The 15,139-nt window shown below is 41.6% G+C and overlaps 1 protein-coding gene across 9 annotated transcripts in view; it reads left to right on the top strand.

Moving 5' to 3' along the window:
* Positions 1-15,139, top strand: part of DENND2C (DENN domain containing 2C) — a 98,395-nt gene that overhangs the window by 60,998 nt on the left and 22,258 nt on the right. For 7 of the 9 annotated variants that reach the window (XM_053590511.1, XM_053590510.1, XM_053590512.1 and 4 more), the window contains 4 exons: positions 1,401-1,500; positions 5,012-5,056; positions 8,248-8,435; positions 13,245-13,354. In XM_053590511.1, the coding sequence (XP_053446486.1) occupies positions 1,401-1,500; positions 5,012-5,056; positions 8,248-8,435; positions 13,245-13,354 (443 nt within the window). Of the gene's footprint in view, positions 1-1,400; positions 1,501-4,680; positions 5,057-8,247; positions 8,436-13,244; positions 13,355-15,139 lie in introns of those variants that run through there. The other 2 variants (XM_053590513.1, XM_053590517.1) reach the window with 2 other exon arrangements.

The following is a 15,139-nucleotide window of genomic DNA, read 5'->3' as shown; positions in this document are numbered from 1 at the left end:
ATAGCTAGCCCATAACTGAAACTTATCACTTTGTCTTGTATTTTTAGAACAGTTCCCACTCTTTATAATTTTGAGTATACCTTTCAAATGCACATTAATAATTGTGTTATTTTTGGTCAGTTGGTACCCCAAATATATATTTCATTGATCTTTCCTGTTACCCCTAACAATACCTTTTGATTTTGTATTCTCTTATTTGTTTTTTATAATGGTAATATTTAAGAACATAAGCAGTTTTTCTCTTGAATGGCAGCTGCAAAAATCTTTAAGAGGACAATCTCATCCAAAAATATGGAAATAATCTGCATATTGGAAGCACATGTTTCTCAGTTTTTAATTTTTTTTTTTTTTTGGCACTGGACTGATTTACAGCCTATCAATTGCCAGGATTGCTAGAGAAACTAGGACAAAAGAGGAAACAAGAACATGTTTCTCAAGCAAATTTATTCATTGTTATTTTATAAAATGTTGTTAATTTGTAATTCTAGGCATTAAGTATGTTAAATCGTGATTAATACTTAAAGAAAACCTTAGAATGTTAAGATTTAAAAGTGTACATGGAAAAACTAATCAATTCTTCCTTTTAAAAGTGGTGATCAGCTCTAGTTCTTTTTTTTTTTACTCCAGTCTGTGTCTGTCTGTTGGTGTCTTTCTCATCCCCATTCTCTCTCTCTCTCTCTCTCACACACACACACACACACACACACACACACCCCTATCTCAGCAGGGAAGAAAGATTTCTAATGAGTAATGCTTATGAAATGAAGAGAAGCAATTATATAATAATTTAAAAGCAAATGATCTAGATTTTGCTTACTTGAGATACGGATTGATGAACAAAAGAAAAAAACATAGTTTTTGTATTTGAGCATATTTGTGTATCCTATTTTTATGACATATTTCTAAAATAAGTTACAACATTAGTACTCCTAGTAGCAAAGAGAGCATTCCCTTTAACAAAAGTTTTCTTCTCTTTGGGAAAAATTTGTGGGATCAGAAATAACTGAGCCTCACCCTGCCTTCCACATGAATGAGTGTTCCACTTCCTATTCTAGGCAAATGAAAACTTGTGCTTAATAGTAAAGACTTGTTCACTATATAGAGTGAAGTAGGATGTTTGTAACATGGAGTGACAAGGAATCTAAGAACCTGTCCTGGGTTTACCTAGAAAGAAAATACCTTTTTCTACTTCCTTTACCCTTATTAATATGGACGTGGTGCTAAAACAACAGTCATCTAAGTAAAGATAATCATTTTAGATTCAAAATTGAAAAATGTAAAAGTTTCTGTTTATAAAATGGATCTTTTCTCTGAGTAAGAATCACTAATAAATTAATGTCATCAAGCTGTGAAGTTTGTGGGTGTTGGTTTTAACTTGCATTTTTCTGGTCTTTTTTCAGCTTGTATTAAAAATAGATGATATATTTGAATCTAAGAGAGGGAAGAAGAGGGTGAAGTTACACCCTTGTACTGGAAAGGAAGTAGTGCCTCCTGTAAAAGGTAAAAATTATATTTTTTTAATTTCAAAATAATAAGGGGGTACAAATGTTTTTATTACACGAATACCTTTCAAAAGGCTTAAGTCAGGGCTTTTAACATGCCCATCACCAGAATAGTGTTCATTGTACCCCACAGGTAAGTTTTTACCCATTAACCTCTTCCTACCCTGCCCCCTGCTTGGTTTCTAATGTCCTTTACATCTTAGTGCCCACCTGTTTAGCTCCCAGTCATTATTCATGAGTACATGTGGTATTTGTTCTTCCAAAGAATTATATTCTGTTCTATCCATCTGTAGCTGTCAGCGTATAAGAAGAGAATCGTTATATAACTTAATATTTGATGTGCATTATAATTTTGGTTTACTTTCCTGTCCATCTGACTTAAGTATAAACTTCTTGAGGATAAAGGACAATTTTTCAAATCCCTTTTATTTAATTCTGTGCCAGGTAATAACTATTGGATGAATAAATACATGAAAAATAATTATAATGATACTAATTTTTATAGGCAGATTGAATCACTTTGTTTTATAGTTATTTGCCAGTAGAGACCCTTTCTGTGAGAAATGAAAACATAGGCTGGGCGAAGTGGCTCACACCTGTAATCCTAGCACTTGGGAGGCTAAGGCGATGGATCAGCTGAGCTCAGGAGTTTGAGACCAGCTAAGCAAGAGCCAGACTGCGATCTCTACTAGAAACAGAAAAACTAGGGTGGCGCCTGTGGCTCAGTGAGTAGGGCGCCAACCCCATATACCGAGGATGGCAGGTTCAAACCCAGCCCTGGATGAACTGCAACCAAAAACCAGCCGGGTGTTGTGGCGGGCGCCTGTAGTCCCAGCTGCTCGGGAGGCTGAGGCAGGAGAATCGCTGAAGCCCAAGAGCTAGAGGTTGCTGTGAATCCTGTGACATCATGTTACTCTACTGAAGGTGGTAAAGTGAGACTTTGTCTCTACAAAAAAAAAAAAAGAAATAGAAAAACTAACTAGGCATCATGGCAGGCACCTGTAGTCCTAGCTACTTGGGAGGTTGAGACAAGGGAATTGTTTCAGCCCAAAAGTTTGAGGTTGCTATGAGCTTTGACACCATGGCACTCTACCGAGGGTGACAAAGTGAGATTCTGTCTCCAAAAAAAAAAAAAAAAGCTCAGCTAATGTATTTCAGAACTCTTTTAGTATGTGTATCAGTACATATAAATCCGCATAGCTGTACTTACGTATAGCAGATATAAAATAATTTCATTTAGCTAGTAGACATTTTGGTTGTTTCTACCATTTTATTTAACTTGAGGATATTTAAGGGGGATGTGTGTGTTTGTTTGTACATACATATCTTCAAATAGTACTGCAATATCCCTCTTTTTACTTATATTTCTGTATATTTGTAAGAATATATCTGTAGAATAAGTTTCTAGCAGTGAACCTACTTGACCAAAGAACATGCATATTTAAAAAAAGTTTTTTTTGAGACAGAGTTTCATTTTGTCACCCTCGGTAGAGTGCTGTGGTGTCATAGTTCACAGCAACCTCAAACTCTTGGGCTTAAGCGATTCTCTTGCCTCAGCCTCCCAAGTAGCTGGGACTACAGAGGCCCACCTCAATGCCTGGCTATTTTTTGTTGTTGTTGTTGCAGTTGTCATTGTTGTTTAGCTGGCCCAGGCCAGGTTTGAACCTGTCAACCTGGGTGTATGTGGCTAGTGCCCTACCCATTGAGCTATGAGCGCTACCCTTAAAATTTTTACGGTTGTGAGCGGTGCCTGTGGCTCAAAGGAGCAGGGCGCTGGCCCCATATGCCGGAGATAGCGGGTTCAAACCCAGCCCCAGCCAAAAACGGCAAAAAAAAAAAAAATTTTTTTTATGGTTGTAGCCAAATTGTCCCACAAGCAGATTGTAACAGTTTACATTTCTACAAACAGCATTTGAAAATGCCTCTTTCCCCGTAATCACCAATAATTATGTTGTTGTTTTGAGACAGAGTCTCACTCTCTTCCCGCAGTAGAGTACCATGGCTCACAGCTCACAGCAACCTCAAACTCTTAGGCTCAAGTGATTCTCTTGTCTTAGCCTCCCGAGTAGCTGGGACTATAGGCACCCAGCTATTTTTTAGAGATGGGGTCTTGCTCTTGCTCAGGCTGGTCTCAAACTTTTGAGCTCAGGCGAGCCACCCACCTCGTCCTCCCAGAGTACTAGAATTACAGGGGTGAGCCACCATGCCCCCAATAATTATGTTGTATTAAAGCTTTTTATTTTGCCAATATCATGGTTGAAAAATTATACCTTATTTTTGTTTTACTTCACATTTCTTTCCTTTTGAACCTTCATTTTCATGTTTATCAATAATTTATAAATCTTTGTCTAATTATTGCCTATTCCCACACTTTTTTCTGTTGTGCTGTATTTTTCTTCTTGATTCGTAACAGTTATTTGAATATTAAGAAACTTAGCCTTATATCTGCAATGCGCTTACAATATTTTCTCAGTTTATTCACTTTTGAGTTTACTAATGGTTATTAGATATAATTTTACATAATCAAACTTATACATGTTTTCATTTATGACTTCTGGGCTTTTTTTTTCCTGATACATTTATAGATTTTCCCTTTCTTTGCACTTTTCTTAATTCACTTTAACTTTCCAGACAATCTAGAAAGTTTTCATTCATTTATTCAAAAAGCTTTTTTTCTTTTATGAATTGTCTGTGTGCTCAAAATTGTGATACAAGGCACTCCCTTGTGAAAACAACATAGTCCCTTATCCTCAAGATACTTAAAATGCGATTGGGGAAAATAAGAACAGTTCAAAGCGATAAGAATACTCTAAAAATTCAGAGTAAAAGAAAGATGAATGTAGGCTTGGAGGCATTGTAGACAGCGTAGACTTAATTATTAGGTAATGTCTTTCCTGGTTCCCATATTTTCCTATTACTTTAAACTCGTAGTCTGGCTGGTGTTTGTATTTCTGTTTAGCCTGCTTGGTGTTCTACTTTGGACACTTGATTGGGCAATACGAATGCAGACAAAGATGTGGATGTGGAAATAGAATCCATTCTGACCTAGACTTCTTAAAATTACTCTGAAGTACCAGCCTGAGTAAGAGTGAGACCACGTCTCTACTAAAAATAGAGAAACTGAGACAAGAGGATTGGTTGAGGCCAAGAGTTGGAGGCTGCTGTGAGCTATGATGCCACAGCACTCTACCCACGGCAACAGCTGGAAACTCTGTCTCAAAAAAAAAAAAATTAGTCTGAAGTGCTGTTAACTCTAGAATCAGGGATGGAGGAAGAGCTGAGGCGTGAGGTAGGGATAGGAAGAAGGTGGAATAGTTTCTTCTTTGAGCCTTCTGTTCTCTTTCTGTAATTGTCCTAAACTGATACAACTAACTGGTCCGGAGAAAGGCTCAGCGTCTTCACTCTTCCTTGCTCCAGATACGCAGGCCTGTGGGGTTTTACCCTGTTCTCATCCTCACATGCTTCCTCCTGTGGGACAATACAAATGGAAACTCCTTCTCTCTTCTCAGGTGAAACTAGTGGGAACGAAAGTGATGCCGAGTATCTGCCAAAGAGTGAGTGAGTCACTGGGGCTGCTTCCCTCCGTGCGATGATCCTGGTTATAGGAGCAGCCGCGCTTACCTTTATGATTAACCATCTTTTTCCCCACATGGGGTTTCATTTTGTCGGTGATTTCTTCATTTTCAGAACCTGAGCTATTTGGGGAACTAAAAAGTACACTGTCAACATGTTTGACAGCATTAAAAATCTCCCATAGTAGGGTGGTGCCTGTGGCTCAAGGAGTAGGGCGCCAGCCCCATATACTGGAGGTGGTGGGTTCAAACCCGGCCCCGGCCAAAAATAAATAAAATTTTAAAAAGACTGCTACCCACAGATAACGTTTAAAAAAAAAAAAAAAAAACTCCCATAGTAGAGTGAGACTAACCAGCATGGTTCTCAGGATGGAATGTTCTTAGGGGAGCGGCACAGAGCTACATGTCCAGACATATATACACAGCAGCTTCCCGACAGCCAACACAGAGTGTGTGAATCATCTCTGAGACAAATACTGGCAGTAAATATCTGATTTTTCACAGTCAGTAAAGTATAATTATTCAAGTAACTTTGATATCTCTGATATTTAGAAAAGAAACATTTATCTGTTTCTCATTCATAGGCATTTATATTCCAAATTATTGTACTGTTTACTTTCTATTAGAATATTGACGGCACCATGCATTTCTGCCTATATTTGTCCAAGCACTTCATAGTACCCTGCATTCTTTATTTAATGAATTGCCACAGCAAGTTACCTAGTTTCTGTTTAACTGACTAACGTACCTAGGCATGGAAAAAGGCATGACTTTTTTTTTTTTTTTTTTTTTTGAGACAGAGCCTCAAGCTGTCCCCCTGGGTAGAGTGCTGTGGCATCACAGCTCACAGCAACCTCCAACTCCTGGGCTCAAGCGATTCTCCTGCCTCAGCCTCCCAAGTAGCTGGGACCACAGGCACCTGCCACAACGCCTGCTATTTTTTGGTTGCAGCTATCACTGTTGTTTGGCAGGCCCGGGCTGGATTCAAACCCGCCAACTCAGGTGTATGTGGCTGACGACTTAGCCGCTTGAGCCACAGGTGCCGAGCCCAAGGCATGACTTTTAAAAGCTGAGTACAGAGTAATTCCAAGTCTGACACTCTAATCTTTTTATTTTTATTTATTTATTTATTTATTTATTTATTTTTTGAGACAGAAGTCTCACTTTGTCATCCTGGCATCATAGCTCAGAGCAACTTCAGACTCCTGGACTCAAGGGATTCTCTTGCCTCAGCCTCCTGAGTAGCTGGGACTATAGGTGCCCACCACAATGCCCAGCTATTTTTAGAGATGAGGTCTCAAATTGGTGAGCTCAGGCAATCCACCTACCTCGGCCTCCCAGAATGCTGGGATTACAGGCGTGAGCCACCATGCCCGGCCTTGACACTCTAATCTTATGATTAATAGTCTTGTGCTCCCTCCACTGGCCTGAATTGATTTAAGTCCAGTATTTGATTCTGTAGCCTGATTGAAGGTGAAACTTAAATCATCATCAGATTCAACCTAGATGTGTACAGATGACTAATTTAGTACTGTAGCTACTGAGAAGCAGGCCCTGAAATATTTTTGACTTGAACTCACCCCTTTGTTTTTTGTTTCTTGCCTTTGTTGTTGTTGTTTTTTGTTTTTTTTTTTTTTTTTGAGACAGTCTCACTCTGGTGCCTGGGCTAGAGTACAGTGGCATCAGCCCAGCTCACAGCAACCTCAAACTCCTGGTCTCAGGTGATCCTCCTACCTCAGCCTCTCACCACAATGCCTGGCTAGTTTTTCTGTTTTTAGTAGAGATGGTATCACTTTGCTGAGGTTGGGAACTCGGCCCTTTGAGTAAGTAAAGCTTTACATCTCTGGGACACTTAGACTCTTTTTTTTCTTTACGTACACAATTTCCCCTGGTAGAGATTATCCCCAAATTTTCAGAATTTAGAGATAACTGAAAATGCAGGTTAGATGCTACACAGTTTTGATTGGTATTGCTATGGCTTTTTAAATAGTATGCTTTCATAATTTTATTCTTTTGAGGAATAGTCTACAAATAGATGTCTTCTGGCTGGGGGCAGTAGCTCACACCTGTAATTCTAGCTCTCTGGGAGGCAGAAATGGGTGGGTTGCTTGAGCTCAGGAGTTCGAGACCAGCCTGAGCAAGAGAGAGACCCCACCTCTACTGAAAAAATAGAAGAACTAGCTGGGGTGCATTGTGGTAGATGCCAGTGGTCCCCACTACTCAGTTGGGAGACCGAGGCAAGGGGATCGTTTATCAGTACACAGTCTCTAAAAACATAGCCAGGCATTGTGCCGAGCGCCTGTAGTCCCAGCTACTTGGGAGGCTGAGGCAAGAGGATTGCTTGAGCTGTAGAGTTTGAGGTTGCTGAGAGCCATAGCACTCTACCAAAGATGACAAAGTGAAATTGACTCAAAAGAAAAAAATAGATGTCATTTTTCCTCTTGATATTTATTGATATGAGCATATATTCGTTATCTTGAGGAGAAGGAAAAAGGACAGGAGATAATTTTTGTTTTAATTTTTTGAATTCATCCTTTTCTCCACTTACCCTCTGCAGGCCTCAATTCTTTTATCAGCTGTCCCCCACTCCGCCCCTTGATGTCCTGGCATTCCTGGCAGTGACATCTGTTGTCTCTCAATCCAGTGCATTTTCCTGACATTTTCTATGTGTCTTGGTGTGATTCTGTGAAAGATTTGTTGAGATATACATAAAGGGTTGGTTGGGACACGACATGTTAGTCTCACCACTGACCAGAGATAGAGAGCGCCTCTGAGCACTTATCCCCCCGGTCTGTCATAGCCCTGACAGGTATGTCTGTGTGGCGGATGTGGTTAGTCAGCATTCACTCAGCAAGACTGTATGAAGATTAGTTCTGTGTGGGTCATGACCCGTAGGTGCTAGAGCAGCGGTTCTCAACCTGTGGGTCGCGACCCCTTTGTAACAATGAAAGTATAGCCTGCATATCAGATATTTACATTACGATTCATAACAGTAGCAAAATTACAGTTATGAAGTAGCAACAAAAATAAGTTTATGGTTGAAGGTCACCACAACGTGAGGAACTGTATTAAAGGCATTAGGAGGCTTTAGGAAGGTTGAGAGGAACCTTTAGGAAGGCTAGAGGAACAATAGGGCTACAGAGAGAAAACATTGCTCCATGATTCCATTACAGATCGCCACAAGCGCTTAGCACAGCTGCAGCAGTCTTCCAAGAGGAATCCTCACTACCAGACCTTGGAGCGGGATCTCATTGAATTACAGGAGCAGCAGCTGTTTGAACTTTTTGTGGTGGTGTCTCTACAGAAGAAACCGTCAGGAATAAGCTATATTCCCCAGATCATACAGCAGTTCCCTAGCAAGGTAAATACCAGGACGCCAAGGGGCATCCAGGAATGTTCCTGTGTCTCTGTGTGTATTTATTTCCTATCTTCCTATTTGTTGTTATTTCAACCAGCTTTCACTAATACTGTACTTGGGATAGGATCTAGTAAGTAACTTTGATGACATGTTAGGCATAAGCTGCAACCAAGGGAGAAAAACAGAACAAGCTCATTCTCCAAGTCGGTTTTTTATTTTTGGCTCTGCCATTTAATAACTTCTTACAAGTTACAAAGCCTCAGTTTTTTCATCTTTGAGGAGGGGAGTAATAAATGTGGCAGGCCACGCATGGAAGTTCACACCTATAATCTCAGCACTTTGGCATGGCAAAGAGGGAGGATCACTTGAGGTCAGGAGTTCCAGACTAGCTCGGGCAACATAGCAAGACCCCCCATCTCTCCATAAATGAATTAATGAATGTATGAATAAATAAATAATTTCTTTTGGCCAGGCATAGTGGTTCATGCCTGTAGTCCTAGCTACACAGGAGGCCGAGACAGGAAGATCACTTAGGCCTAGGAGTTCAAGGCTGTATGAGCTATGAAAACACCAGGGTATTCCAACCTGGGTGACAGCAAGACCCTATCTCAAAAAAAAAAGAAAAAAATGTATTAATTCTAGGTTCAGGAGTAGGTCTAAAAAAATTAAAAATGTGGTTGAATAGGGTAGTAGCAGTTTAGAGGGTGGGCTCTGAGTGAACTCATGGCCTTTGCCACTTATTAGCTCTGTGAACACAGTTTCTTCATTCAGAAAATGGGGGTAATTGTAATAGTATCCACTCCTTTGAATTGTAGTGAGGATTAAATGAGCTAATTTATATAAAACACTTGGAACAGTGTCTGACATATACTAAGTTCTATATAATATTAACCATTATAGTAAATTTAATGATGCCATGTATATTAAGGCAGTTTCTGGCATAGTATGCGCTTAATAAATGATAGCTATTACTATTAACAATATTACTTGGGGCTTGGTGCCCATAGCACAGTGGTTACAGCACCAGCCAAGGCTGGCAGGTTCAAACCTGGCCTAGGCCAGCTACACAACAACAAATGCAACAAAAAATAGCCGGGCGTTGTGGCGGGTGCCTGTAGTTCCAGCTACTTGGGAGGCTGAGGCAAGAAAATCACTTCAGCCCAAGAGTTTGAGGTTGCTGTGAGCTATGACACCACGCACTCTACTGAGGGTAACATAGTGAGACTCTCTCAAAAAAAAACCAAAAAACAATATTACTTGGTTTGCTCTACCTTTTTATAAAAATCATTTATTCAGTCAATCAATCTTTTTTTTTTTTTTTTTTGCGACAGTCTTACTCTGTTGCCCTGGGTAGAGTTCACAGCTCACAGCAACCTCAAACTCTTGGGCTCAAGTAATCCTCTTGCCTCAACCTCCCGAGAAGCTGGGACTACAGGTGCCCGCCACAAAACCCAGCTAGTTTTTCTGTTTTTAGTAGAGATGGGGTCTCACTCTTGCTCAGGCTGGTCTCCAACTCCAGCAATTCACCCTTCTTAGGCTCCCAGAGTGCTAGGATCACAGGCATGAGCCACCGCACCCAGCCAAAGTAAGAGCTCCAACTTTTAAAAATAAAATTTTTCTAACAAAGCTGTACATCTGCCTTTTCCTGAGACAGGGGAGAGACTGCCAACACTTGGCCCACATTCCTAAGGGTCAGGAATTGGCTCCAGCTGAGTAAGGAGCAGGACTTATCGGCAAGTACCAGTGCAGTTGCATAAGGTCCCCTCCTCTCCTGCTCAGAAGGACCCTGCAGTTAGGGTTTAATGCTGTGTGATCACCATCTGGAAATAATTAATAATTTTTTCTTTGTGTTTCTGCTTTATAAGTGAAGTCTGATGGGAAAACTGGATATGTGCCAAGGTCTTAAAGTCATAGTTGATGCATCAAGTCATCTCTAGCCACCAACCTACCATGGGTTCTCTAGTTGTCCTGTGCCCTGCGGCATGGGTCCACAGGGCTTCCTTTCTGCTCTCACTCACTGCCTGCTGCCACCTTCTTCTCTTCCTTCCTGGGGCTTGCCACACGCATGGGTGGGGGCGCTGGACCAGGCATACACTGCCCTGCAGCATATGGGTCAGTCCTCCCTGCCCTGGGCTGAGAGTACCACTTGTATCCAGTGGGTGACTTGGTGGAGGCAGCCTTTCTACCACCCCAATCCCAGTTACCCACTTTGTGCAGGTTGCTACAAATCCTTAGGGCCTCCCCAGCTGCGATGAGTTGGAACATTAGCCCCATAGAAAGGGGAGAGGCCTGGCACAATTTCCCTACTCCCGGTGGGGACAGAGTCTCAGTTCTGCGGCTGCCTGGAGAGGAAAACCAGCAGCTGGCGGGACAATTGACACCAGATGAAGGCCAGAGCCCCAGGCACTTGTGAGGGTTTGCTCTCGTCCCCCAGGGTCCTCATGCCTGAGGGAGTGCGACATTAAATAGCAAATAAAAACTCCATTACAGGTTGGAAGAACACAGAAAAGAGGGAAATTTTTCATATTTTATTTTGTACTTTATATTTAATTTTTCTTGATTTTTGAACAAGGAGCCCCAGATTTTCATTTTTGTGCTCTGCCTTGTGAATTTTGTGCCTTGTCCTAGTAAGGAGTGATCCCTTTAAACAGGGGTATTTACTCACTTTCCAAAGTATTACTTGACCACTTCTCTCCTCTAGTTATCTATCTACTCCACCACTTTAGGATTTGGGGTTTGTAACTCTGAGGTACATGTTTCACTAAAAAAGCAGTGAAGCACAATTGTATGGAATATAAGAGCCACTTCCTGTGTGGATTTTTTGTTTTTTTTTGAGACAGTCTCATTTTGTCACCCTTGGTAGAGTACCATGGCATCACAGCTCACAGCAACGTCTGAAAATCTGGGGCTTGAGTGATCCTTTTGCCTCAGCCTCCCAAGTAGCTGGGACTACAGGTGCCCGCCACAACACCCAGCTAGTTTTTTTGAGACAGAGCCTCAAGCTGTCACCCTTGGGTAGAGTGCCGTGGCATCACAATTCACAGCAGCCTCCAACTCCCTGGGCTCCAGCAGTTCTCCTGCCTCCACCTCCCAAGTAGCTGCCACCGTAGGCACTGCCACAACATCCTGCTATTTTTTGTTGCAGCCGTCATTGTTGTTTGGTGGGCCCGGGATGGATTCGAACCCACCAGCTCGAGTGTATGTGGCTGATGCCTTAGCTGCTTGATCCACAGGAGCTAGTAGTTTTTCTATTTTTTTTTTTTTTTAAGATAGAGTCTCACTATGCTGCCCTTAATAGAGTGCTATGGCCTCACAACTCTCAGCAACCTCAAACTCTTGGGCTCAAGCAATTCTCTTGCCTCTGCCCCCAAGTACCTAAGACTACAGGCGCTCGCCACAATGCCTGGCTATTTTTTGTTGCAGTTGTCATTGTTGCTTAGCTGGCCCAGGCCGGGCTCGAACCCACCACCTTTGGTGTATGTGGCTAGCACCATAACCACTGTGTCTAGTTTTTCTATTTTTAAAAATAGAGATGAGGTCTCAGGATCTCGCTCTTGCTCCGACTGGTCTCAAACTCCTGAGCTCAAGCAATCCACCTGGCTTGGCTTCCCTCCACCTCTACTAAAAACAGAAGCTATAATGACATAACTGCACTGGATCTGGGATGGAAGAGCAAGACGCTGTTCCCCCCCCAAAAAAAAAAAATCAAAACAAAAACATACATTTAAAGGAGCTGGGCAAAATTGTCTAGGCGTGTAGTCCCAACTACTCAAGAATCCGAGGCAGGAGGATCACTTGTGCCCAGGGATTCAAGGCCAGCCTGGGCAACATAACAATACTTATCAACAAAAAGAAAAGAAAAGAAGAAGAGAGAGAATGAGAGAAAGGGAAAGAAAGAAAATTAAAGGATAGGTAGGTATTTTTATTAGTTATCTGAAAGCAATAGGGTAATTAGGCTCATGTGCTTATTTTTATAGACAGGTCATACTAATTTCTAAATGTCTGGTTTCATTAAATTTAGACTATTAAAATACAATACCAGAGGATCTTTCATGCTAAAATTTTATAGGAAATTGCATATCAGTAATTAAGTAGCCAAAATTATATGCTTAGAGAAATGATTATGTAAAGATAAATTCTAAAGAAGAATTTTTTCTTTCTTTTTTCTTTCTCTTACCCCTTCCAGATTTTTTTCTAAATGACATTTGTCTGCAATTTCAAAGCATATTTGATTATCGATGGGCGCATCCCTTGAGCTGAGTAGTTTTTTGCTCTCAGTATATTGTAGAATGTATTTTTACTTATTTTATATCCATGGTTCATTAAAATACTTGGTTTGCATTAGTGTATGAATCCTGACTTCAGATAAGAAACTATTTTCAGTCATTTCTCTTGGACTAGATTGTCATGGATATCCACAGGTACCATTTATATGTAGAAACAGGATTCTTTTTTTTTTTTTTTTATTGTTGGGGATTCATTGAGGGTACAATAAGCCAGGTTACACTGATTGCAATTGTTAGGCAAAGTCCCTCTTGCAATCATGTCTTGCCCCCATAAAGTGTGACACACACCAAGGCCCCACCCCCCCCTCCCTCCAGAAACAGGATTCTTTATTCTTGGTAACCCTGCTCAGTGCATCTTCAGCATTTCCAGGCTTGGCCTTCCTGTGTTGTTAGGCAGCACAAAACCATGCTGAGACAACTCCTCAGGCTTATCAGAGACTTCTTGTCCTGAATCCAAGCTGATTCTTAATTTCTTTTCCCCAACTTACATAGAATAATAGTCAACCTATGGTGTTGTCTTTCTCAGGGGGATCATGGCTATAAGCAATCCAAAGATACTGAAGAGAGGCTCAAAGTTATTCCCAAATTTTGTTTTCCTGACTCAAAGGACTGGGTGCCAACCTCAGAACTCAAGAGGTAAGTAGAGTCCTTTTTCTGATTTCTACTTGTTAGAACTGCAAAAATAAAATCCCAGTATTTGAGCAATGACTAGAGCCCGGAGGGAAGCTGCATGAACACTGTGGCAGGCCCAGGATGCAGTGGGAGGAAAGGAAGGAGCGGAATTAGAGTGTTTCCTGTGTGGGGCTCAGGAAAAAGAAAACCCGTGGAATAATTTCAGTGTCAAAAGGAAAACAAATTTGAGAGTCTCTTCAGTTTGCCAAATCTGCAGAAGAAACAGTTCCATTTTACATAAAATTAGAAACACCCCCCAAGTGGACGGAAAAGGAAAAGAGACTTGGGTTTTGGTGCTCAACCTGGAAACAGGGATAAAACAAGCAGTGTCTTCATCTTGTTTCTTTTTCAAGTAATGGTAGAAGAAGCCGTATCCCAGATTACATGTTCCCATGACGGACCTGGGTGAAGAAAGACTCTAGTCTGGGACCTGTGGGTGTATTGAAGGGAGTTATTAAAGAATTTCTGCCAGGGCTGGTCTGAAGGTAGTGAGTTATCCTACGTGACATTACAGATTGCACTCCTTGTTATTCTCTTTCCCCACCTGTAGCATCAAAGCTCACAGCAATCTCAAACTGTTGGGCTCAAGAGATCCTCTTGCCTCAGTCTCCCGAGTAGCTGGGACTGCAGGCGCCCACCATAATGCCTGGCTAGTTTTTCTGTTTTCAGCACTTCACTGCTAGTCTTAAAAAAATAATAATAATTTCTAAAAATTAAAAATTAAAAAATAATAATTTCTGCCAACCAATTCTACAAGAAATTACTTATTTTATTTTATTTTTTTGGAGACAGTCTCACTTTGTTGCCCTCAGTAGAGTGCCATGGCTTCACAGCTCACAGCAACCTCCAACTCCTGGGCTCTGGCTATTCTCTTGCCTCAGCCTCCGAATTAGCTGGGACTATAGGCACTCGGCCCAACACCTTGGTGTTTTTAAGAGATGAGGTCCCACTCTTGCTCAGGCTGGTCTGGAACCTGTGAGCTCAGGCAATCCACCCGCCTCAGCCTCCCAGAGTAGTAGGATTGATTACAGGCATGAGCCACTGTTCCCAGCCAAATTATTATTTTTAATTAATAAACTAGCCAAACTTGGTGGCTCACGCCTGTAATCCTAGCACTCTGGGAGGCTGAGGCAGGTGGATTGCTTGAGCACAGGTGTTGAAGACCACCCTGAGCAAGAGTGAGACCCTGTCTGTACTGAAAACAGAAAAACTAGCCAGGCATTATGGTGGGCGCCTGCAGTCCCAGCTACTCGGGAGACTGAGGTAAGAGGATCTCTTGAGCCCAAGAGTTTGAGATTGCTGTGAGCTATGATGCTACAGCCTGTACTGAGAGTGACAGAGTGAGACTCTGTCCTTAAAAATAATAATAATGTTTAATAAACCATTATCACCTAAATCTTGCTTGTAAATCAGTAACTGGTTTATACAATGCTGTAATCATTGATGATGCTGTTTGAGCTGAGAAACTTGATTAGTTGAACCATTATCACATGCCAGTGACCTGCTGGATGAGAGCCCCAGCTGTGGCTTAACTAGCTGTGCATGACTTTAAAGGGACATTGAAAGGGGAAAAAAATAGCTGTGCACTTCAGTCTCACATGGCCTGCAGGCTGAGCTGCCATTTCTCCTGACCAGTTCAGCCTCGTCGGCTCCCTCCTCTCTCAGCCATCAGTGCTGATGTTCCGTGCTGTCAGCTGCCCTGCTAGCACATAAGCAACTTCTTACCGGCCCGCTGCTCCATGTTGCTTC

Source organism: Nycticebus coucang, chromosome 5 (genome assembly GCF_027406575.1).
Source record: "Nycticebus coucang isolate mNycCou1 chromosome 5, mNycCou1.pri, whole genome shotgun sequence".
NCBI lineage: Eukaryota > Metazoa > Chordata > Mammalia > Primates > Lorisidae > Nycticebus > Nycticebus coucang.
Note: the sequence above shows the minus strand (reverse complement) of the source record. Positions and strands in the feature narration are given on the sequence as shown.